The 26055-nt window shown below is 45.4% G+C and overlaps 1 protein-coding gene across 1 annotated transcript in view; it reads right to left on the bottom strand.

Moving 5' to 3' along the window:
• Positions 1-3012, bottom strand: part of LOC142283816 (U3 small nucleolar ribonucleoprotein IMP4-like) — a 76609-nt gene extending 73597 nt beyond the window's left edge. The window contains exon 1 of the mRNA XM_075333155.1: positions 2785-3012. Coding sequence (XP_075189270.1) covers positions 2785-2913 — 129 coding nt within the window. The 5' untranslated portion in view covers positions 2914-3012. The remainder of the gene's footprint in view (positions 1-2784) is intronic.
• Positions 3013-26055: the final 23043 nt, after the last annotated feature.

Raw genomic sequence — 26055 nt, 5'->3', positions numbered from 1 at the left:
ACCAGATCTTAACCCAATTGAGCATGCATTTCACTTGCTCAAATCCAGACTTAAGACGAAAAGACCCACAAACAAGCAAGACCTGAAGGCTGCGGCTGTAAAGGCCTGGCAAAGCATTAAGAAGGAGGAAACCCAGCGTTTGGTGATGTCCATGGGTTCCAGACTTAAGGCAGTGATTGCCGCCAAAGGATTCGCAACAAAATATTGAAAATAAAAATATTTTGTTTGGGTTTGGTATATTTGTCCAATTACTTTTGACCTCCTAAAATGTGGAGTGTTTGTAAAGAAATGTGACAATTCCTACAATTTCTATCAGATATTTTTGTTCAAACCTTCAAATTAAACGTTACAATCTGCACTTGAATTCTGTTGTAGAGATTTCATTTCAAATCCAATGTGGTGGCATGCAGAGCCCAACTCGCCAAAATTGTGTCACTGTCCAAAGATTTCTGGACCTAACTGTATACACATAACACAGCCAGACACTGAGATATGATCCAACCAGACAGTGAGATGTTATATATTATACTTCTAGATATACACATAATACCGCCAGACCCTGAGATATCATGTAGAATACCACCAGAAATACACATAATACCGCCAGACACTGAGATATCATGTATAATACCACGAGATATACACATAATAGCACCAGACACTGTGATATCATGTATAATACCGCCACATATACACAAAATACCACCAGACACTGCGATATCATGTATAATACCGCGAGATATACACATAATACCAGACACTGAGATATCATGTATAATACCGCCAGATATACACATAATACCAGACACTGAGATATCATGTATAATACCGCCAGATATACACATAATACCACCAGACACTAAGATATCATGTATAATACCGCCATATATACACAATACCACCAGACACTGAGATATCATGTATAATACCGCCAGATATACACATAATACCAGACACTGTGATATCATGTATAATACCGCCACATATACACATACCACCAGACACTGAGATATCATGTATAATACCGCCACATATACACATAATACCACCAGATACTGAGATATCATGTATAACACCGCCACATATACACATAATGCCACCAGACACTGAGACATCATGTATAATACCGCCAGATATACACATAATACCATCAGACACTGAGATATCATGTATAATACCACCAGATATACACATAATACCACCAGACACTGAGATATCATGTATAATACCGCCACATATACACATAATAGCACCAGACACTGAGATATCATGTATAATACCGCCACATATACACATAATAGCACCAGACACTGAGATATCATGTATAATACCGCCACATATACACATAATACCACCAGACACTGAGATATCATGTATAATACCGCCACATAAAGACATACCACCAGATACTGAGATATCATGTATAATACCGCCAGATATACACATAATACCACCAGACACTGAAATATCATGTATAATACCGCCACATATACACATAATACCACCAGATACTGAGATATCATGTATAATACCGCCAGATATACACATAATACCACCAGACACTGAGATATCATGTATAATACCGCCAGATATACACATAATACCACCAGACACTGAGATATCATGTATAATACCGCCACATATACACATAATACCACCACACACTGAGATATCATGTATAATACCGCCAGATATACACATAATACCACCAGACACTGTGATGTCATGTATAATACCGCCAGATATACACATACCACCAGACACTGAGATATCATGTATAATACCGCCAGATATACACATAATGCCACCAGACACTGAGATATCATGTATAATACCGCCAGATATACACATAATACCATCAGACACTGAGATATCATGTATAATACCGCCATATATACACATAATACCACCACACACTGAGATATCATGTATAATACCGCCAGATATACACATAATACCACCAGACACTGTGATATCATGTATAATACCGCCATATATACACATACCACCAGACACTGAGATATCATGTATAATACCGCCAGATATACACATAATGCCACCAGACACTGAGATATCATGTATAATACCGCCAGATATACACATAATACCATCAGACACTGAGATATCATGTATAATAAAGCCACATATACACATAATACCGCCAGACACTGAGATATAACGCATAATACCGCCAGATATACACATAATACCATCAGACACTGAGATATCATGTATAATACCGCCAGATATACACATAATACCACCAGACACTGTGATATCATGTATAATACCGCCATATATACACATACCACCAGACACTGAGATATCATGTATAATACCGCCAGATATACACATAATGCCACCAGACACTGAGATATCATGTATAATACCGCCAGATATACACATAATACCATCAGACACTGAGATATCATGTATAATAAAGCCACATATACACATAATACCGCCAGACACTGAGATATAACGCATAATACCGCCAGATATACACATAATACCATCAGACACTGAGATATCATGTATAATACCGCCAGACACTGAGATATAACGCATAATACCGCCAGACACTGAGATATAACGCATAATACTGCCAGATATTCAAATAATATCGCCAGACACTGAGATATCATGTATAATACTGCCAGATATACACATAATACCGCCAGACACTGAGATATCATGTATAATACCGTCAGACACTGGGAAATGAGATATAACACCACCGGTGTAGCTGTATATCCGTGTATGAGATGAGCGCTCATCACTCACCTCCTCTATGACACCGTTCAGACATTGTCTCTTCTCCTTCAGATCTTCCAGGTCGTCCATCACTCTCAGGAGCAGCCGATCCAGACGCTGATTCACGTCCTCCAGAGTCTCATCCACAGAAGGCGCCATGTTTGTGGTGGAGGAACCTGAGAAGAAGCGTGAAAACTGATGTACAAATACATGTATCAGCTGTGTATCTAATCCTCTCCTGTGTGATATAGTCTTCTGAGCAGTGTATCTAATCCTCTCCTGTGTGATGCTGCCTGCTGAGCTGTGTATCTAATCCTCTCCTGTGTGATATAGTCTTCTGAGCTGTGTATCTAATCCTCTCCTGTGTGATACTGTCTGCTGGGCTGTGTATCTAATCCTCTCCTGTGTGATACTGTCTGCTGGGCTGTGTATCTAATCCTCTCCTGTGTGATACTGTCTGCTGAGCTGTGTCTAATCCTCTCCTGTGTGATACTGTCTGCTGAGCTGTGTATCTAATCCTCTCCTGTGTGATACTGTCTGCTGAGCAGTGTATCTAATCCTCTCCTGTGTGATACTGTCTGCTGAGCAGTGTATCTAATCCTCTCCTGTGTGATGCTGCCTGCTGAGCTGTGTATCTAATCCTCTCCTGTGTGATGCTGCCTGCTGAGCTGTGTATCTAATCCTCTCCTGTGTGATACTGTCTGCTGAGCAGTGTATCTAATCCTCTCCTGTGTGATACTGTCTGCTGAGCAGTGTATCTAATCCTCTCCTGTGTGATACTGTCTGCTGAGCTGTGTATCTAATCCTGTCCTGTGTGATACTGTCTGCTGAGCTGTGTATCTAATCCACTCCTGTGTGATACTGTCTGCTGAGCTGTGTATCTAATCCTCTCCTGTGTAATACTGTCTGCTGAGCTGTGTATCTAATCCTGTCCTGTGTGATACTGTCTGCTGAGCCGTGTATCTAATCCTCTCCTGTGTGATACTGTCTGCTGAGCTGTGTATCTAATCCTAGCCTGTGTGATAGTCTGCTGAGCTGTGTATTTAATCCTCTCCTGTGTGATATAGTCTTCTGAGCTGTGTATCTAATCCTCTCCTGTGTGATACTGTCTGCTGGGCTGTGTATCTAATCCTCTCCTGTGTGATACTGTCTGCTGAGCTGTGTCTAATCCTCTCCTGTGTGATACTGTCTGCTGAGCTGTGTATCTAATCCTCTCCTGTGTGATACTGTCTGCTGAGCAGTGTATCTAATCCTCTCCTGTGTGATACTGTCTGCTGAGCAGTGTATCTAATCCTCTCCTGTGTGATGCTGCCTGCTGAGTTGTGTATCTAATCCTCTCCTGTGTGATGCTGCCTGCTGAGCTGTGTATCTAATCCTCTCCTGTGTGATACTGTCTGCTGAGCAGTGTATCTAATCCTCTCCTGTGTGATACTGTCTGCTGAGCAGTGTATCTAATCCTCTCCTGTGTGATACTGTCTGCTGAGCTGTGTATCTAATCCTGTCCTGTGTGATACTGTCTGCTGAGCTGTGTATCTAATCCACTCCTGTGTGATACTGTCTGCTGAGCTGTGTATCTAATCCTCTCCTGTGTAATACTGTCTGCTGAGCTGTGTATCTAATCCTGTCCTGTGTGATACTGTCTGCTGAGCCGTGTATCTAATCCTCTCCTGTGTGATACTGTCTGCTGAGCTGTGTATCTAATCCTAGCCTGTGTGATAGTCTGCTGAGCTGTGTATCTAATCCTCTCCTGTGTGATACTGTCTGCTGAGCTGTGTATCTAATCCTCTCCTGTGTGATACTGTCTGCTGAGCTGTGTATCTAATCCTCTCCTGTGTGATACTGTCTGCTGAGCTGTGTATCTAATCCTCTCCTGTGTGATACTGTCTGCTGAGCTGTGTATCTAATCCTCTCCTGTGTGATACTGTGTGCTGAGCTGTGCATCTAATCCTGTCCTGTGTGATACTGTCTGCTGAGCTCTGTATCTAATCCTGTCCTGTGTGATACTGTCTGCTGAGCTCTGTATCTAATCCTGTCCTGTGTGATACTGTCTGCTGAGCTCTGTATCTAATCCTGTCCTGTGTAATACTGTCTGCTGAGCTGTGTATCTAATCCTCTCCTGTGTAATACTGTCTGCTGAGCTGTGTATCTAATCCTCTCCTGTGTGATACTGTCTGCTGAGCTGTGTATCTAATCCTCTCCTGTGTGATACTGTCTGCTGAGCAGTGTATCTAATCCTCTCCTGTGTGATACTGTCTGCTGAGCAGTGTATCTAATCCTCTCCTGTGTGATGCTGCCTGCTGAGCTGTGTATCTAATCCTCTCCTGTGTGATACTGTCTGCTGAGCTGTGTATCTAATCCTCTCCTGTGTGATACTGTGTGCTGAGCTGTGTATCTAATCCTCTCCTGTGTGATACTGTCTGCTGAGCAGTGTATCTAATCCTCTCCTGTGTGCTGAGCAGTGTATCTAATCCTCTCCTGTGTGATGCTGCCTGCTGAGCAGTGTATCTAATCCTCTCCTGTGTGATGCTGCCTGCTGAGCTGTGTATCTAATCCTCTCCTGTGTGATGCTGCCTGCTGAGCTGTGTATCTAATCCTCTCCTGTGTGATACTGTCTGCTGAGCTGTGTATCTAATCCTCTCCTGTGTGATACTGTGTGCTGAGCTGTGTATCTAATCCTCTCCTGTGTGATACTGTCTGCTGAGCAGTGTATCTAATCCTCTCCTGTGTGCTGAGCAGTGTATCTAATCCTCTCCTGTGTGATGCTGCCTGCTGAGCAGTGTATCTAATCCTCTCCTGTGTGATGCTGCCTGCTGAGCTGTGTATCTAATCCTCTCCTGTGTGATACTGTCTGCTGAGCAGTGTATCTAATCCTCTCCTGTGTGATACTGTCTGCTGAGCAGTGTATCTAATCCTCTCCTGTGTGATACTGTCTGCTGAGCTGTGTATCTAATCCTGTCCTGTGTGATACTGTCTGCTGAGCTGTGTATCTAATCCACTCCTGTGTGATACTGTCTGCTGAGCTGTGTATCTAATCCTCTCCTGTGTAATACTGTCTGCTGATCTGTGTATCTAATCCTGTCCTGTGTGATACTGTCTGCTGAGCTGTGTATCTAATCCTCTCCTGTGTGATACTGTCTGCTGAGCTGTGTATCTAATCCTAGCCTGTGTGATACAGTCTGCTGAGCTGTGTATCTAATCCTCTCCTGTGTGATACTGTCTGCTGAGCTGTGTATATAATCCTCTCCTGTGTGATACTGTCTGCTGAGCTGTGTATCTAATCTCCTGTGTGATACTGTCTGCTGAGCTGTGTATCTAATCCTCTCCTGTGTGATACTGTGTGCTGAGCTGTGCATCTAATCCTGTCCGATACCGTCTGCTGAGCTCTGTATCTAATCCTGTCCTGTGTGATACTGTCTGCTGAGCTCTGTATCTAATCCTGTCCTGTGTGATACTGTCTGCTGAGCTCTGTATCTAATCCTGTCCTGTGTGATACTGTCTGCTGAGCTGTGTATCTAATCCTCTCCTGTGTGATACTGTCTGCTGAGCTGTGTATCTAATCCTCTCCTGTGTGATTCTGTCTGCTGAGCAGTGTATCTAATCCTCTCCTGTGTGATACTGTCTGCTGAGCTCTGTATCTAATCCTGTCCTGTGTGATACTGTCTGCTGAGCTCTGTATCTAATCCTGTCCTGTGTGATACTGTCTGCTGAGCTGTGTATCTAATCCTCTCCTGTGTAATACTGTCTGCTGAGCTGTGTATCTAATCCTCCCCTGTGTGATTCTGTCTGCTGAGCAGTGTATCTAATCCTCTCCTGTGTGATACTGTGTGCTGAGCTGTGTATCTAATCCTCTCCTGTGTGATACTGTCTGCTGAGCTGTATATCTAATCCTCTCCTGTGTAATGCTGTCTGCTGAGCTGTGTATCTAATCCTCTTTTGTGTAATACTGTCTGCTGAGCTGTGTATCTAATCCTCTCCTGTGTGATACTGTCTGCTGAGCAGTGTATCTAATCCTCTCCTGTGTGATACTGTGTGCTGAGCTGTGTATCTAATTCTCTCCTGTGTGATACTGTCTGCTGAGCTGTATATCTAATCCTCTCCTGTGTAATACTGTCTGCTGAGCTGTGTATCTAATCCTCTCCTGTGTGATACTGTCTGCTGAGCAGTGTATCTAATCCTCTCCTGTGTGACACTGTCTGCTGAGCAGTGTATCTAATCTTCTCCTGTGTGATACTGTCTGCTGAGCTGTGTATCTAATCCTCTCCTGTGTGATACTGTCTGCTGAGCAGTGTATCTAATCCTCTCCTGTGTGACACTGTCTGCTGAGCAGTGTATCTAATCCTCTCCTGTGTGATGCTGTCTGCTGAGCTGTGTACCTAATCCTCTCCTGTGTGATACTGTTTGCTGAGCTGTGTATCTAATCCTCTCCTGTGTGATACTGTCTGCTGAGCTGTGTATCTAATCCTAGCCTGTGTGATACAGTCTGCTGAGCTGTGTATCTAATCCTCTCCTGTGTGATACTGTGTGCTGAGCTGTGTATCTAATCCTCTCCTGTGTGATACTGTCTGCTGAGCTGTGTATCTAATCCTCTCCTGTGTAATACTGTCTGCTGAGCTGTGTATCTAATCCTCTCCTGTGTGATTCTGTCTGCTGAGCAGTGTATCTAATCCTCTCCTGTGTGATACTGTCTGCTGAGCTCTGTATCTAATCCTGTCCTGTGTGATACTGTCTGCTGAGCTCTGTATCTAATCCTGTCCTGTGTGATACTGTCTGCTGAGCTGTGTATCTAATCCTCTCCTGTGTAATACTGTCTGCTGAGCTGTGTATCTAATCCTCTCCTGTGTGATTCTGTCTGCTGAGCAGTGTATCTAATCCTCTCCTGTGTGATACTGTGTGCTGAGCTGTGTATCTAATCCTCTCCTGTGTGATACTGTCTGCTGAGCTGTATATCTAATCCTCTCCTGTGTAATGCTGTCTGCTGAGCTGTGTATCTAATCCTCTCCTGTGTAATACTGTCTGCTGAGCTGTGTATCTAATCCTCTCCTGTGTGATACTGTCTGCTGAGCAGTGTATCTAATCCTCTCCTGTGTGATACTGTGTGCTGAGCTCTGTATCTAATTCTCTCCTGTGTGATACTGTCTGCTGAGCTGTATATCTAATCCTCTCCTGTGTAATACTGTCTGCTGAGCTGTGTATCTAATCCTCTCCTGTGTGATACTGTCTGCTGAGCAGTGTATCTAATCCTCTCCTGTGTGACACTGTCTGCTGAGCAGTGTATCTAATCTTCTCCTGTGTGATACTGTCTGCTGAGCTGTGTATCTAATCCTCTCCTGTGTGATACTGTCTGCTGAGCAGTGTATCTAATCCTCTCCTGTGTGACACTGTCTGCTGAGCTGTGTATCTAATCCTCTCCTGTGTTACTGTCTGCTGAGCTGTGTATCTAATCCTCTCCTGTGTGATACGGTCTGCTGAGCTGTGTATCTAATCCTCCTGTGTGATACTGTCTGCTGAGCAGTGTATCTAATCCTCTCCTGTGTGATGCTGTCTGCTGAGCTGTGTATCTAATCCTCTCCTGTGTGATACTGTTTGCTGAGCTGTGTATCTAATCCTCTCCTGTGTGATACTGTCTGCTGAGCTGTGTATCTAATCCTAGCCTGTGTGATACAGTCTGCTGAGCTGTGTATCTAATCCTCTCCTGTGTGATACTGTCTGCTGAGCTGTGTATCTAATCCTCTCCTGTGTGATACTGTCTGCTGAGCTGTGTATCTAATCCTCTCCTGTGTGATACTGTCTGCTGAGCTGTGTATCTAATCCTATCCTGTGTGATACTGTGTGCTGAGCTGTGCATCTAATCCTGTCCGATACCGTCTGCTGAGCTCTGTATCTAATCCTGTCCTGTGTGATACTGTCTGCTGAGCTCTGTATCTAATCCTGTCCTGTGTGATACTGTCTGCTGAGCTCTGTATCTAATCCTGTCCTGTGTGATACTGTCTGCTGAGCTGTGTATCTAATCCTCTCCTGTGTAATACTGTCTGCTGAGCTGTGTATCTAATCCTCTCCTGTGTGATTCTGTCTGCTGAGCAGTGTATCTAATCCTCTCCTGTGTGATACTGTCTGCTGAGCTCTGTATCTAATCCTGTCCTGTGTGATACTGTCTGCTGAGCTCTGTATCTAATCCTGTCCTGTGTGATACTGTCTGCTGAGCTGTGTATCTAATCCTCTCCTGTGTAATACTGTCTGCTGAGCTGTGTATCTAATCCTCTCCTGTGTGATTCTGTCTGCTGAGCAGTGTATCTAATCCTCTCCTGTGTGATACTGTGTGCTGAGCTGTGTATCTAATCCTCTCCTGTGTGATACTGTCTGCTGAGCTGTATATCTAATCCTCTCCTGTGTAATGCTGTCTGCTGAGCTGTGTATCTAATCCTCTCCTGTGTAATACTGTCTGCTGAGCTGTGTATCTAATCCTCTCCTGTGTGATACTGTCTGCTGAGCAGTGTATCTAATCCTCTCCTGTGTGATACTGTGTGCTGAGCTGTGTATCTAATTCTCTCCTGTGTGATACTGTCTGCTGAGCTGTATATCTAATCCTCTCCTGTGTAATACTGTCTGCTGAGCTGTGTATCTAATCCTCTCCTGTGTGATACTGTCTGCTGAGCAGTGTATCTAATCCTCTCCTGTGTGACACTGTCTGCTGAGCAGTGTATCTAATCTTCTCCTATGTGATACTGTCTGCTGAGCTGTGTATCTAATCCTCTCCTGTGTGATACTGTCTGCTGAGCAGTGTATCTAATCCTCTCCTGTGTGACACTGTCTGCTGAGCAGTGTATCTAATCCTCTCCTGTGTGATACTGTCTGCTGAGCTGTGTATCTAATCCTCTCCTGTGTTACTGTCTGCTGAGCTGTGTATCTAATCCTCTCCTGTGTGATACTGTCTGCTGAGCTGTGTATCTAATCCTCTCCTGTGTGATACGGTCTGCTGAGCTGTGTATCTAATCCTCCTGTGTGATACTGTCTGCTGAGCAGTGTATCTAATCCTCTCCTGTGTGATGCTGTCTGCTGAGCTGTGTATCTAATCCTCTCCTGTGTGATACTGTTTGCTGAGCTGTGTATCTAATCCTCTCCTGTGTGATACTGTCTGCTGAGCTGTGTATCTAATCCTCTCATGTGTGATACTGTTTGCTGAGCTGTGTATCTAATCCTCTCCTGTGTAATACTGTGTGCTGAGCTGTGTATCTAATCCTCTCCTGTGTGATACTGTTTGCTGAGCTGTGTATCTAATCCTCTCCTGTGTGATACTGTCTGTTGGGCTGTGTATCTAATCCTCTCCTGTGTGATACTGTCTGCTGAGCAGTGTATCTAATCCTCTCCTGTGTGATACTGTCTGCTGGGCTGTGTATCTAATCCTCTCCTGTGTGATACTGTGTATGTAATCCTATCCTGTGTGATACTGTCTGCTGGGCTGTGTATCTAATCCTCTCCTGTGTGATACTGTCTGCTGAGCTGTGTATCTAAGCCTCTCCTGTGTGATACTGTCTGCTGAGGTGTGTATCTAATCCTCTCCTGTGTGATACTGTCTGCTGAGCAGTGTATCTAATCCTCTGCTGTGTGATACTGTCTGCTGAGCAGTGTATCTAATCCTCTCTTGTGTGATACTGTCTGCTGAGCTGTGTATCTAATCCTCTCCTGTGTGATACTGTCTGCTGAGCTGTGTATCTAATCCTCTCCTGTGTGATACTGTGTGCTGAGCTGTGTATCTAATCCTCTCCTGTGTGATACTGTCTGCTGAGCTGTGTATCTAATCCTGTCCTGTGTGATACTGTCTGCTGAGCTGTGTATCTAATCCACTCCTGTGTGATACTGTCTGCTGAGCTGTGTATCTAATCCTCTCCTGTGTAATACTGTCTGCTGAGCTGTGTATCTAATCCTGTCCTGTGTGATACTGTCTGCTGAGCTGTGTATCTAATCCTCTCCTGTGTGATACTGTCTGCTGAGCTGTGTATCTAATCCTAGCCTGTGTGATACAGTCTGCTGAGCTGTGTATCTAATCCTCTCCTGTGTGATACTGTCTGCTGAGCTGTGTATCTAATCCTCTCCTGTGTGATACTGTCTGCTGAGCTGTGTATCTAATCCTCTCCTGTGTGATACTGTCTGCTGAGCTGTGTATCTAATCCTCTCCTGTGTGATACTGTGTGCTGAGCTGTGCATCTAATCCTGTCCGATACTGTCTGCTGAGCTCTGTATCTAATCCTGTCCTGTGTGATACTGTCTGCTGAGCTCTGTATCTAATCCTGTCCTGTGTGATACTGTCTGCTGAGCTCTGTATCTAATCCTGTCCTGTGTGATACTGTCTGCTGAGCTGTGTATCTAATGCTCTCCTGTGTAATACTGTCTGCTGAGCTGTGTATCTAATCCTCTCCTGTGTGATTCTGTCTGCTGAGCAGTGTATCTAATCCTCTCCTGTGTGATACTGTCTGCTGAGCTCTGTATCTAATCCTGTCCTGTGTGATACTGTCTGCTGAGCTCTGTATCTAATCCTGTCCTGTGTGATACTGTCTGCTGAGCTGTGTATCTAATCCTCTCCTGTGTAATACTGTCTGCTGAGCTGTGTATATAATCCTCTCCTGTGTGATTCTGTCTGCTGAGCAGTGTATCTAATCCTCTCCTGTGTGATACTGTGTGCTGAGCTGTGTATCTAATCCTCTCCTGTGTGATACTGTCTGCTGAGCTGTATATCTAATCCTCTCCTGTGTAATGCTGTCTGCTGAGCTGTGTATCTAATCCTCTCCTGTGTAATACTGTCTGCTGAGCTGTGTATCTAATCCTCTCCTGTGTGATACTGTCTGCTGAGCAGTGTATCTAATCCTCTCCTGTGTGATACTGTGTGCTGAGCTGTGTATCTAATTCTCTCCTGTGTGATACTGTCTGCTGAGCTGTATATCTAATCCTCTCCTGTGTAATACTGTCTGCTGAGCTGTGTATCTAATCCTCTCCTGTGTGATACTGTCTGCTGAGCAGTGTATCTAATCCTCTCCTGTGTGACACTGTCTGCTGAGCAGTGTATCTAATCCTCTCCTGTGTGATACTGTCTGCTGAGCTGTGTATCTAATCCTCTCCTGTGTGATACTGTCTGCTGAGCAGTGTATCTAATCCTCTCCTGTGTGACACTGTCTGCTGAGCAGTGTATCTAATCCTCTCCTGTGTGATACTGTCTGCTGAGCTGTGTATCTAATCCTCTCCTGTGTGATACTGTCTGCTGAGCTGTGTATCTAATCCTCTCCTGTGTGATACGGTCTGCTGAGCTGTGTATCTAATCCTCCTGTGTGATACTGTCTGCTGAGCAGTGTATCTAATCCTCTCCTGTGTGATGCTGTCTGCTGAGCTGTGTATCTAATCCTCTCCTGTGTGATACTGTTTGCTGAGCTGTGTATCTAATCCTCTCCTGTGTGATACTGTCTGCTGAGGTGTGTATCTAATCCTCTCCTGTGTGATACTGTCTGCTGAGCAGTGTATCTAATCCTCTCCTGTGTGATGCTGCCTGCTGAGCTGTGTATCTAATCCTCTCCTGTGTGATGCTGCCTGCTGAGCTGTGTATCTAATCCTCTCCTGTGTGATGCTGCCTGCTGAGCTGTGTATCTAATCCTCTCCTGTGTGATACTGTCTGCTGAGCTGTGTATCTAATCCTCTCCTGTGTGATACTGTGTGCTGAGCTGTGTATCTAATCCTCTCCTGTGTGATACTGTCTGCTGAGCAGTGTATCTAATCCTCTCCTGTGTGCTGAGCAGTGTATCTAATCCTCTCCTGTGTGATGCTGCCTGCTGAGCAGTGTATCTAATCCTCTCCTGTGTGATGCTGCCTGCTGAGCTGTGTATCTAATCCTCTCCTGTGTGATACTGTCTGCTGAGCAGTGTATCTAATCCTCTCCTGTGTGATACTGTCTGCTGAGCAGTGTATCTAATCCTCTCCTGTGTGATACTGTCTGCTGAGCTGTGTATCTAATCCTGTCCTGTGTGATACTGTCTGCTGAGCTGTGTATCTAATCCACTCCTGTGTGATACTGTCTGCTGAGCTGTGTATCTAATCCTCTCCTGTGTAATACTGTCTGCTGAGCTGTGTATCTAATCCTGTCCTGTGTGATACTGTCTGCTGAGCTGTGTATCTAATCCTCTCCTGTGTGATACTGTCTGCTGAGCTGTGTATCTAATCCTAGCCTGTGTGATACAGTCTGCTGAGCTGTGTATCTAATCCTCTCCTGTGTGATACTGTCTTCTGAGCTGTGTATCTAATCCTCTCCTGTGTGATACTGTCTGCTGAGCTGTGTATCTAATCCTCTCCTGTGTGATACTGTCTGCTGAGCTGTGTATCTAATCCTCTCCTGTGTGATACTGTGTGCTGAGCTGTGCATCTAATCCTGTCCGATACCGTCTGCTGAGCTCTGTATCTAATCCTGTCCTGTGTGATACTGTCTGCTGAGCTCTGTATCTAATCCTGTCCTGTGTGATACTGTCTGCTGAGCTCTGTATCTAATCCTGTCCTGTGTGATACTGTCTGCTGAGCTGTGTATCTAATCCTCTCCTGTGTAATACTGTCTGCTGAGCTGTGTATCTAATCCTCTCCTGTGTGATTCTGTCTGCTGAGCAGTGTATCTAATCCTCTCCTGTGTGATTCTGTCTGCTGAGCAGTGTATCTAATCCTCTCCTGTGTGATACTGTCTGCTGAGCTGTGTATCTAATCCTCTCCTGTGTAATACTGTCTGCTGAGCTGTGTATCTAATCCTCTCCTGTGTGATACTGTCTGCTGAGCAGTGTATCTAATCCTCTCCTGTGTGACACTGTCTGCTGAGCAGTGTATCTAATCCTCTCCTGTGTGATACTGTCTGCTGAGCTGTGTATCTAATCCTCTCCTGTGTTACTGTCTGCTGAGCTGTGTATCTAATCTTCTCCTGTGTGATACTGTCTGCTGAGCTGTGTATCTAATCCTCTCCTGTGTGATACGGTCTGCTGAGCTGTGTATCTAATCCTCCTGTGTGATACTGTCTGCTGAGCAGTGTATCTAATCCTCTCCTGTGTGATGCTGTCTGCTGAGCTGTGTATCTAATCCTCTCCTGTGTGATACTGTCTGCTGAGCTGTGTATCTAATCCTCTCCTGTGTGATACTGTCTGCTGAGCAGTGTATCTAATCCTCTCCTGTGTGACACTGTCTGCTGAGCAGTGTATCTAATCTTTTCGTGTGTGATACTGTCTGCTGAGCTGTGTATCTAATCCTCTCCTGTGTGATACTGTCTGCTGAGCAGTGTATCTAATCCTCTCCTGTGTGACACTGTCTGCTGAGCAGTGTATCTAATCCTCTCCTGTGTAATACTGTCTGCTGAGCTGTGTATCTAATCCTCTCCTGTGTTACTGTCTGCTGAGCTGTGTATCTAATCCTCTCCTGTGTGATACTGTCTGCTGAGCTGTGTATCTAATCCTCTCCTGTGTGATACGGTCTGCTGAGCTGTGTATCTAATCCTCCTGTGTGATACTGTCTGCTGAGCAGTGTATCTAATCCTCTCCTGTGTGATGCTGTCTGCTGAGCTGTGTATCTAATCCTCTCCTGTGTGATACTGTTTGCTGAGCTGTGTATCTAATCCTCTCCTGTGTGATACTGTCTGCTGAGCTGTGTATCTAATCCTAGCCTGTGTGATACAGTCTGCTGAGCTGTGTATCTAATCCTCTCCTGTGTGATACTGTCTGCTGAGCTGTGTATCTAATCCTCTCCTGTGTGATACTGTCTGCTGAGCTGTGTATCTAATCCTCTCCTGTGTGATACTGTCTGCTGAGCTGTGTATCTAATCCTCTCCTGTGTGATACTGTGTGCTGAGCTGTGCATCTAATCCTGTCCGATACCGTCTGCTGAGCTCTGTATCTAATCCTGTCCTGTGTGATACTGTCTGCTGAGCTCTGTATCTAATCCTGTCCTGTGTGATACTGTCTGCTGAGCTCTGTATCTAATCCTGTCCTGTGTGATACTGTCTGCTGAGCTGTGTATCTAATCCTCTCCTGTGTAATACTGTCTGCTGAGCTGTGTATCTAATCCTCTCCTGTGTGATTCTGTCTGCTGAGCAGTGTATCTAATCCTCTCCTGTGTGATACTGTCTGCTGAGCTCTGTATCTAATCCTGTCCTGTGTGATACTGTCTGCTGAGCTCTGTATCTAATCCTCTCCTGTGTGACACTGTCTGCTGAGCAGTGTATCTAATCCTCTCCTGTGTGATACTGTCTGCTGAGCTGTGTATCTAATCCTCTCCTGTGTTACTGTCTGCTGAGCTGTGTATCTAATCCTCTCCTGTGTGATACTGTCTGCTGAGCAGTGTATCTAATCCTCTCCTGTGTGATACTGTGTGCTGAGCTGTGTATCTAATTCTCTCCTGTGTGATACTGTCTGCTGAGCTGTATATCTAATCCTCTCCTGTGTAATACTGTCTGCTGAGCTATGTATCTAATCCTCTCCTGTGTGATACTGTCTGCTGAGCAGTGTATCTAATCCTCTCCTGTGTGACACTGTCTGCTGAGCAGTGTATCTAATCTTCTCCTGTGTGATACTGTCTGCTGAGCTGTGTATCTAATCCTCTCCTGTGTGATACTGTCTGCTGAGCAGTGTATCTAATCCTCTCCTGTGTGACACTGTCTGCTGAGCAGTGTATCTAATCCTCTCCTGTGTGATACTGTCTGCTGAGCTGTGTATCTAATCCTCTCCTGTGTTACTGTCTGCTGAGCTGTGTATCTAATCCTCTCCTGTGTGATACTGTCTGCTGAGCTGTGTATCTAATCCTCTCCTGTGTGATACGGTCTGCTGAGCTGTGTATCTAATCCTCCTGTGTGATACTGTCTGCTGAGCAGTGTATCTAATCCTCTCCTGTGTGATGCTGTCTGCTGAGCTGTGTATCTAATCCTCTCCTGTGTGATACTGTCTGCTGAGCTGTGTATCTAATCCTCTCCTGTGTGATACTGTCTGCTGAGCAGTGTATCTAATCCTCTCCTGTGTGACACTGTCTGCTGAGCAGTGTATCTAATCTTCTCCTGTGTGATACTGTCTGCTGAGCTGTGTATCTAATCCTCTCCTGTGTGATACTGTCTGCTGAGCAGTGTATCTAATCCTCTCCTGTGTGACACTGTCTGCTGAGCAGTGTATCTAATCCTCTCCTGTGTGATACTGTCTGCTGAGCTGTGCATCTAATCCTCTCCTGTGTTACTGTCTGCTGAGCTGTGTATCTAATCCTCTCCTGTGTGATACTGTCTGCTGAGCTGTGTATCTAATCCTCTCCTGTGTGATACGGTCTGCTGAGCTGTGTATCTAATCCTCCTGTGTGATACTGTCTGCTGAGCAGTGTATCTAATCCTCTCCTGTGTGATGCTGTCTGCTGAGCTGTGTATCTAATCCTCTCCTGTGTGATACTGTCTGCTGAGCTGTGTATCTAATCCTCTCCTGTGTGATACTGTCTGCTGAGCTGTGTATCTAATCCTAGCATGTGTGATACAGTCTGCTGAGCTGTGTATCTAATCCTCTCCTGTGTGATACTGTCTGCTGAGCTGTGTATCTAATCCTCTCCTGTGTGATACTGTCTGCTGAGCTGTGTATCTAATCCTCTCCTGTGTGATACTGTCTGCTGAGCTGTGTATCTAATCCTCTCCTGTGTGATACTGTGTGCTGAGCTGTGCATCTTATTCTGTCCGATACCGTCTGCTGAGCTCTGTATCTAATCCTGTCCTGTGTGATACTGTCTGCTGAGCTCTGTATCTAATCCTGTCCTGTGTGATACTGTCTGCTGAGCTCTGTATCTAATCCTGTCCTGTGTGATACTGTCTGCTGAGCTGTGTATCTAATCCTCTCCTGTGTAATACTGTCTGCTGAGCTGTGTATCTAATCCTCTCCTGTGTGATTCTGTCTGCTGAGCAGTGTATCTAATCCTCTCCTGTGTGATACTGTCTGCTGAGCTCTGTATCTAATCCTGTCCTGTGTGATACTGTCTGCTGAGCTCTGTATCTAATCCTGTCCTGTGTGATACTGTCTGCTGAGCTGTGTATCTAATCCTCTCCTGTGTAATACTGTCTGCTGAGCTGTGTATCTAATCCTCTCCTGTGTGATTCTGTCTGCTGAGCAGTGTATCTAATCCTCTCCTGTGTGATACTGTGTGCTGAGCTGTGTATCTAATCCTCTCCTGTGTGATACTGTCTGCTGAGCTGTATATCTAATCCTCTCCTGTGTAATGCTGTCTGCTGAGCTGTGTATCTAATCCTCTGCTGTGTAATACTGTCTGCTGAGCTGTGTATCTAATCCTCTCCTGTGTGATACTGTCTGCTGAGCAGTGTATCTAATCCTCTCCTGTGTGATACTGTGTGCTAAGCTGTGTATCTAATTCTCTCCTGTGTGATACTGTCGGCTGAGCTGTATATCTAATCCTCTCCTGTGTAATACTGTCTGCTGAGCTGTGTATCTAATCCTCTCCTGTGTGATACTGTCTGCTGAGCAGTGTATCTAATCCTCTCCTGTGTGACACTGTCTGCTGAGCAGTGTATCTAATCTTCTCCTGTGTGATACTGTCTGCTGAGCTGTGTATCTAATCCTCTCCTGTGTGATACTGTCTGCTGAGCAGTGTATCTAATCCTCTCCTGTGTGACACTGTCTGCTGAGCAGTGTATCTAATCCTCTCCTGTGTGATACTGTCTGCTGAGCTGTGTATCTAATCCTCTCCTGTGTTACTGTCTGCTGAGCTGTGTATCTAATCCTCTCCTGTGTGATACTGTCTGCTGAGCTGTGTATCTAATCCTCTCCTGTGTGATACGGTCTGCTGAGCTGTGTATCTAATCCTCCTGTGTGATACTGTCTGCTGAGCAGTGTATCTAATCCTCTCCTGTGTGATGCTGTCTGCTGAGCTGTGTATCTAATCCTCTCCTGTGTGATACTGTTTGCTGAGCTGTGTATCTAATCCTCTCCTGTGTGATACTGTCTGCTGAGCTGTGTATCTAATCCTCTCATGTGTGATACTGTTTGCTGAGCTGTGTATCTAATCCTCTCCTGTGTAATACTGTGTGCTGAGCTGTGTATCTAATCCTCTCCTGTGTGATACTGTTTGCTGAGCTGTGTATCTAATCCTCTCCTGTGTGATACTGTCTGTTGGGCTGTGTATCTAATCCTCTCCTGTGTGATACTGTCTGCTGAGCAGTGTATCTAATCCTCTCCTGTGTGATACTGTCTGCTGGGCTGTGTATCTAATCCTCTCCTGTGTGATACTGTGTGCTGCGCTGTGTATGTAATCCTATCCTGTGTGATACTGTCTGCTGGGCTGTGTATCTAATCCTCTCCTGTGTGATACTGTCTGCTGAGCTGTGTATCTAAGCCTCTCCTGTGTGATACTGTCTGCTGAGGTGTGTATCTAATCCTCTCCTGTGTGATACTGTCTGCTGAGCAGTGTATCTAATCCTCTGCTGTGTGATACTGTCTGCTGAGCAGTGTATCTAATCCTCTCTTGTGTGATACTGTCTGCTGAGCTGTGTATCTAATCCTCTCCTGTGTGATACTGTCTGCTGAGCTGTGTATCTAATCCTCTCCTGTGTGATACTGTGTGCTGAGCTGTGTATCTAATCCTCTCCTGTGTGATACTGTCTGCTGAGCTGTGTATCTAATCCTGTCCTGTGTGATACTGTCTGCTGAGCTGTGTATCTAATCCACTCCTGTGTGATACTGTCTGCTGAGCTGTGTATCTAATCCTCTCCTGTGTAATACTGTCTGCTGAGCTGTGTATCTAATCCTGTCCTGTGTGATACTGTCTGCTGAGCTGTGTATCTAATCCTCTCCTGTGTGATACTGTCTGCTGAGCTGTGTATCTAATCCTAGCCTGTGTGATACAGTCTGCTGAGCTGTGTATCTAATCCTCTCCTGTGTGATACTGTCTGCTGAGCTGTGTATCTAATCCTCTCCTGTGTGATACTGTCTGCTGAGCTGTGTATCTAATCCTCTCCTGTGTGATACTGTCTGCTGAGCTGTGTATCTAATCCTCTCCTGTGTGATACTGTGTGCTGAGCTGTGCATCTAATCCTGTCCGATACTGTCTGCTGAGCTCTGTATCTAATCCTGTCCTGTGTGATACTGTCTGCTGAGCTCTGTATCTAATCCTGTCCTGTGTGATACTGTCTGCTGAGCTCTGTATCTAATCCTGTCCTGTGTGATACTGTCTGCTGAGCTGTGTATCTAATGCTCTCCTGTGTAATACTGTCTGCTGAGCTGTGTATCTAATCCTCTCCTGTGTGATTCTGTCTGCTGAGCAGTGTATCTAATCCTCTCCTGTGTGATACTGTCTGCTGAGCTCTGTATCTAATCCTGTCCTGTGTGATACTGTCTGCTGAGCTCTGTATCTAATCCTGTCCTGTGTGATACTGTCTGCTGAGCTGTGTATCTAATCCTCTCCTGTGTAATACTGTCTGCTGAGCTGTGTATCTAATCCTCTCCTGTGTGATTCTGTCTGCTGAGCAGTGTATCTAATCCTCTCCTGTGTGATACTGTGTGCTGAGCTGTGTATCTAATCCTCTCCTGTGTGATACTGTCTGCTGAGCTGTGTATCTAATCCTCTCATGTGTGATACTGTTTGCTGAGCTGTGTATCTAATCCTCTCCTGTGTAATACTGTGTGCTGAGCTGTGTATCTAATCCTCTCCTGTGTGATACTGTTTGCTGAGCTGTGTATCTAATCCTCTCCTGTGTGATACTGTCTGTTGGGCTGTGTATCTAATCCTCTCCTGTGTGATACTGTCTGCTGAGCAGTGTATCTAATCCTCTCCTGTGTGATACTGTCTGCTGGGCTGTGTATCTAATCCTCTCCTGTGTGATACTGTGTGCTGCGCTGTGTATGTAATCCTATCCTGTGTGATACTGTCTGCTGGGCTGTGTATCTAATCCTCTCCTGTGTGACACTGTCTGCTGAGCTGTGTATCTAAGCCTCTCCTGTGTGATACTGTCTGCTGAGGTGTGTATCTAATCCTCTCCTGTGTGATACTGTCTGCTGAGCAGTGTATCTAATCCTCTGCTGTGTGATACTGTCTGCTGAGCAGTGTATCTAATCCTCTCTTGTGTGATACTGTCTGCTGAGCTGTGTATCTAATCCTCTCCTGTGTGATACTGTCTGCTGAGCTGTGTATCTAATCCTCTCCTGTGTGATACTGTGTGCTGAGCTGTGTATCTAATCCTCTCCTGTGTGATACTGTCTGCTGAGCTGTGTATCTAATCCTGTCCTGTGTGATACTGTCTGCTGAGCTGTGTATCTAATCCACTCCTGTGTGATACTGTCTGCTGAGCTGTGTAACTAATCCTCTCCTGTGTAATACTGTCTGCTGAGCTGTGTATCTAATCCTGTCCTGTGTGATACTGTCTGCTGAGCTGTGTATCTAATCCTCTCCTGTGTGATACTGTCTGCTGAGCTGTGTATCTAATCCTAGCCTGTGTGATACAGTCTGCTGAGCTGTGTATCTAATCCTCTCCTGTGTGATACTGTCTGCTGAGCTGTGTATCTAATCCTCTCCTGTGTGATACTGTCTGCTGAGCTGTGTATCTAATCCTCTCCTGTGTGATACTGTCTGCTGAGCTGTGTATCTAATCCTCTCCTGTGTGATACTGTGTGCTGAGCTGTGCATCTAATCCTGTCCGATACTGTCTGCTGAGCTCTGTATCTAATCCTGTCCTGTGTGATACTGTCTGCTGAGCTCTGTATCTAATCCTGTCCTCTGTGATACTGTCTGCTGAGCTCTGTATCTAATCCTGTCCTGTGTGATACTGTCTGCTGAGCTGTGTATCTAATGCTCTCCTGTGTAATACTGTCTGCTGAGCTGTGTATCTAATCCTCTCCTGTGTGATTCTGTCTGCTGAGCAGTGTATCTAATCCTCTCCTGTGTGATACTGTCTGCTGAGCTCTGTATCTAATCCTGTCCTGTGTGATACTGTCTGCTGAGCTCTGTATCTAATCCTGTCCTGTGTGATACTGTCTGCTGAGCTGTGTATCTAATCCTCTCCTGTGTAATACTGTCTGCTGAGCTGTGTATCTAATCCTCTCCTGTGTGATTCTGTCTGCTGAGCAGTGTATCTAATCCTCTCCTGTGTGATACTGTGTGCTGAGCTGTGTATCTAATCCTCTCCTGTGTGATACTGTCTGCTGAGCTGTATATCTAATCCTCTCCTGTGTAATGCTGTCTGCTGAGCTGTGTATCTAATCCTCTCCTGTGTAATACTGTCTGCTGAGCTGTGTATCTAATCCTCTCCTGTGTGATACTGTCTGCTGAGCAGTGTATCTAATCCTCTCCTGTGTGATACTGTGTGCTGAGCTGTGTATCTAATTCTCTCCTGTGTGATACTGTCTGCTGAGCTGTATATCTAATCCTCTCCTGTGTAATACTGTCTGCTGAGCTGTGTATCTAATCCTCTCCTGTGTGATACTGTCTGCTGAGCAGTGTATCTAATCCTCTCCTGTGTGACACTGTCTGCTGAGCAGTGTATCTAATCCTCTCCTGTGTGATACTGTCTGCTGAGCTGTGTATCTAATCCTCTCCTGTGTGATACTGTCTGCTGAGCAGTGTATCTAATCCTCTCCTGTGTGACACTGTCTGCTGAGCAGTGTATCTAATCCTCTCCTGTGTGATACTGTCTGCTGAGCTGTGTATCTAATCCTCTCCTGTGTGATACTGTCTGCTGAGCTGTGTATCTAATCCTCTCCTGTGTGATACGGTCTGCTGAGCTGTGTATCTAATCCTCTCCTGTGTGATACTGTCTGCTGAGCAGTGTATCTAATCCTCTCCTGTGTGATGCTGTCTGCTGAGCTGTGTATCTAATCCTCTCCTGTGTGATACTGTTTGCTGAGCTGTGTATCTAATCCTCTCCTGTGTGATACTGTCTGCTGAGCTGTGTATCTAATCCTCTCATGTGTGATACTGTTTGCTGAGCTGTGTATCTAATCCTCTCCTGTGTAATACTGTGTGCTGAGCTGTGTATCTAATCCTCTCCTGTGTGATACTGTTTGCTGAGCTGTGTATCTAATCCTCTCCTGTGTGATACTGTCTGTTGGGCTGTGTATCTAATCCTCTCCTGTGTGATACTGTCTGCTGGGCTGTGTATCTAATCCTCTCCTGTGTGATACTGTGTGCTGCGCTGTGTATGTAATCCTATCCTGTGTGATACTGTCTGCTGGGCTGTGTATCTAATCCTCTCCTGTGTGATACTGTCTGCTGAGCTGTGTATCTAAGCCTCTCCTGTGTGATACTGTCTGCTGAGGTGTGTATCTAATCCTCTCCTGTGTGATACTGTCTGCTGAGCAGTGTATCTAATCCTCTCCTGTGTGATGCTGCCTGCTGAGCTGTGTATCTAATCCTCTCCTGTGTGATGCTGCCTGCTGAGCTGTGTATCTAATCCTCTCCTGTGTGCTGAGCAGTGTATCTAATCCTCTCCTGTGTGATGCTGCCTGCTGAGCAGTGTATCTAATCCTCTCCTGTGTGATGCTGCCTGCTGAGCTGTGTATCTAATCCTCTCCTGTGTGATACTGTCTGCTGAGCAGTGTATCTAATCCTCTCCTGTGTGATACTGTCTGCTGAGCAGTGTATCTAATCCTCTCCTGTGTGATACTGTCTGCTGAGCTGTGTATCTAATCCTGTCCTGTGTGATACTGTCTGCTGAGCTGTGTATCTAATCCACTCCTGTGTGATACTGTCTGCTGAGCTGTGTATCTAATCCTCTCCTGTGTAATACTGTCTGCTGAGCTGTGTATCTAATCCTGTCCTGTGTGATACTGTCTGCTGAGCTGTGTATCTAATCCTCTCCTGTGTGATACTGTCTGCTGAGCTGTGTATCTAATCCTAGCCTGTGTGATACAGTCTGCTGAGCTGTGTATCTAATCCTCTCCTGTGTGATACTGTCTGCTGAGCTGTGTATCTAATCCTCTCCTGTGTGATACTGTCTGCTGAGCTGTGTATCTAATCCTCTCCTGTGTGATACTGTCTGCTGAGCTGTGTATCTAATCCTCTCCTGTGTGATACTGTGTGCTGAGCTGTGCATCTAATCCTGTCCGATACCGTCTGCTGAGCTCTGTATCTAATCCTGTCCTGTGTGATACTGTCTGCTGAGCTCTGTATCTAATCCTGTCCTGTGTGATACTGTCTGCTGAGCTCTGTATCTAATCCTGTCCTGTGTGATACTGTCTGCTGAGCTGTGTATCTAATCCTCTCCTGTGTAATACTGTCTGCTGAGCTGTGTATCTAATCCTCTCCTGTGTGATTCTGTCTGCTGAGCAGTGTATCTAATCCTCTCCTGTGTGATACTGTCTGCTGAGCTCTGTATCTAATCCTGTCCTGTGTGATACTGTCTGCTGAGCTCTGTATCTAATCCTGTCCTGTGTGATACTGTCTGCTGAGCTGTGTATCTAATCCTCTCCTGTGTAATACTGTCTGCTGAGCTGTGTATCTAATCCTCTCCTGTGTGATTCTGTCTGCTGAGCAGTGTATCTAATCCTCTCCTGTGTGATACTGTGTGCTGAGCTGTGTATCTAATCCTCTCCTGTGTGATACTGTCTGCTGAGCTGTATATCTAATCCTCTCCTGTGTAATGCTGTCTGCTGAGCTGTGTATCTAATCCTCTCCTGTGTAATACTGTCTGCTGAGCTGTGTATCTAATCCTCTCCTGTGTGATACTGTCTGCTGAGCAGTGTATCTAATCCTCTCCTGTGTGATACTGTGTGCTGAGCTGTGTATCTAATTCTCTCCTGTGTGATACTGTCTGCTGAGCTGTATATCTAATCCTCTCCTGTGTAATACTGTCTGCTGAGCTGTGTATCTAATCCTCTCCTGTGTGATACTGTCTGCTGAGCAGTGTATCTAATCCTCTCCTGTGTGACACTGTCTGCTGAGCAGTGTATCTAATCTTCTCCTGTGTGATACTGTCTGCTGAGCTGTGTATCTAATCCTCTCCTGTGTGATACTGTCTGCTGAGCAGTGTATCTAATCCTCTCCTGTGTGACACTGTCTGCTGAGCAGTGTATCTAATCCTCTCCTGTGTGATACTGTCTGCTGAGCTGTGTATCTAATCCTCTCCTGTGTTACTGTCTGCTGAGCTGTGTATCTAATCCTCTCCTGTGTGATACTGTCTGCTGAGCTGTGTATCTAATCCTCTCCTGTGTGATACGGTCTGCTGAGCTGTGTATCTAATCCTCCTGTGTGATACTGTCTGCTGAGCAGTGTATCTAATCCTCTCCTGTGTGATGCTGTCTGCTGAGCTGTGTATCTAATCCTCTCCTGTGTGATACTGTTTGCTGAGCTGTGTATCTAATCCTCTCCTGTGTGATACTGTCTGCTGAGCTGTGTATCTAATCCTCTGCTGTGTGATACTGTCTGCTGAGCAGTGTATCTAATCCTCTCTTGTGTGATACTGTCTGCTGAGCTGTGTATCTAATCCTCTCCTGTGTGATACTGTCTCCTGAGCTGTGTATCTAATCCTCTCCTGTGTGATACTGTGTGCTGAGCTGTGTATCTAATCCTCTCCTGTGTGATACTGTCTGCTGAGCTGTGTATCTAATCCTGTCCTGTGTGATACTGTCTGCTGAGCTGTGTATCTAATCCACTCCTGTGTGATACTGTCTGCTGAGCTGTGTATCTAATCCTCTCCTGTGTAATACTGTCTGCTGAGCTGTGTATCTAATCCTGTCCTGTGTGATACTGTCTGCTGAGCTGTGTATCTAATCCTCTCCTGTGTGATACTGTCTGCTGAGCTGTGTATCTAATCCTAGCCTGTGTGATACAGTCTGCTGAGCTGTGTATCTAATCCTCTCCTGTGTGATACTGTCTGCTGAGCTGTGTATCTAATCCTCTCCTGTGTGATACTGTCTGCTGAGCTGTGTATCTAATCCTCTCCTGTGTGATACTGTCTGCTGAGCTGTGTATCTAATCCTCTCCTGTGTGATACTGTGTGCTGAGCTGTGCATCTAATCCTGTCCGATACTGTCTGCTGAGCTCTGTATCTAATCCTGTCCTGTGTGATACTGTCTGCTGAGCTCTGTATCTAATCCTGTCCTGTGTGATACTGTCTGCTGAGCTCTGTATCTAATCCTGTCCTGTGTGATACTGTCTGCTGAGCTGTGTATCTAATGCTCTCCTGTGTAATACTGTCTGCTGAGCTGTGTATCTAATCCTCTCCTGTGTGATTCTGTCTGCTGAGCAGTGTATCTAATCCTCTCCTGTGTGATACTGTCTGCTGAGCTCTGTATCTAATCCTGTCCTGTGTGATACTGTCTGCTGAGCTCTGTATCTAATCCTGTCCTGTGTGATACTGTCTGCTGAGCTGTGTATCTAATCCTCTCCTGTGTAATACTGTCTGCTGAGCTGTGTATCTAATCCTCTCCTGTGTGATTCTGTCTGCTGAGCAGTGTATCTAATCCTCTCCTGTGTGATACTGTGTGCTGAGCTGTGTATCTAATCCTCTCCTGTGTGATACTGTCTGCTGAGCTGTGTATCTAATCCTCTCATGTGTGATACTGTTTGCTGAGCTGTGTATCTAATCCTCTCCTGTGTAATACTGTGTGCTGAGCTGTGTATCTAATCCTCTCCTGTGTGATACTGTTTGCTGAGCTGTGTATCTAATCCTCTCCTGTGTGATACTGTCTGTTGGGCTGTGTATCTAATCCTCTCCTGTGTGATACTGTCTGCTGAGCAGTGTATCTAATCCTCTCCTGTGTGATACTGTCTGCTGGGCTGTGTATCTAATCCTCTCCTGTGTGATACTGTGTGCTGCGCTGTGTATGTAATCCTATCCTGTGTGATACTGTCTGCTGGGCTGTGTATCTAATCCTCTCCTGTGTGATACTGTCTGCTGAGCTGTGTATCTAAGCCTCTCCTGTGTGATACTGTCTGCTGAGGTGTGTATCTAATCCTCTCCTGTGTGATACTGTCTGCTGAGCAGTGTATCTAATCCTCTGCTGTGTGATACTGTCTGCTGAGCAGTGTATCTAATCCTCTCTTGTGTGATACTGTCTGCTGAGCTGTGTATCTAATCCTCTCCTGTGTGATACTGTCTGCTGAGCTGTGTATCTAATCCTCTCCTGTGTGATACTGTGTGCTGAGCTGTGTATCTAATCCTCTCCTGTGTGATACTGTCTGCTGAGCTGTGTATCTAATCCTGTCCTGTGTGATACTGTCTGCTGAGCTGTGTATCTAATCCACTCCTGTGTGATACTGTCTGCTGAGCTGTGTAACTAATCCTCTCCTGTGTAATACTGTCTGCTGAGCTGTGTATCTAATCCTGTCCTGTGT

This window comes from Anomaloglossus baeobatrachus, unplaced genomic scaffold (assembly GCF_048569485.1).
Source record: "Anomaloglossus baeobatrachus isolate aAnoBae1 unplaced genomic scaffold, aAnoBae1.hap1 Scaffold_549, whole genome shotgun sequence".
Lineage (NCBI taxonomy): Eukaryota > Metazoa > Chordata > Amphibia > Anura > Aromobatidae > Anomaloglossus > Anomaloglossus baeobatrachus.
The sequence above is the reverse complement of the archived record's forward strand: the minus strand, read 5'-3'. Positions and strand labels throughout refer to the sequence as shown.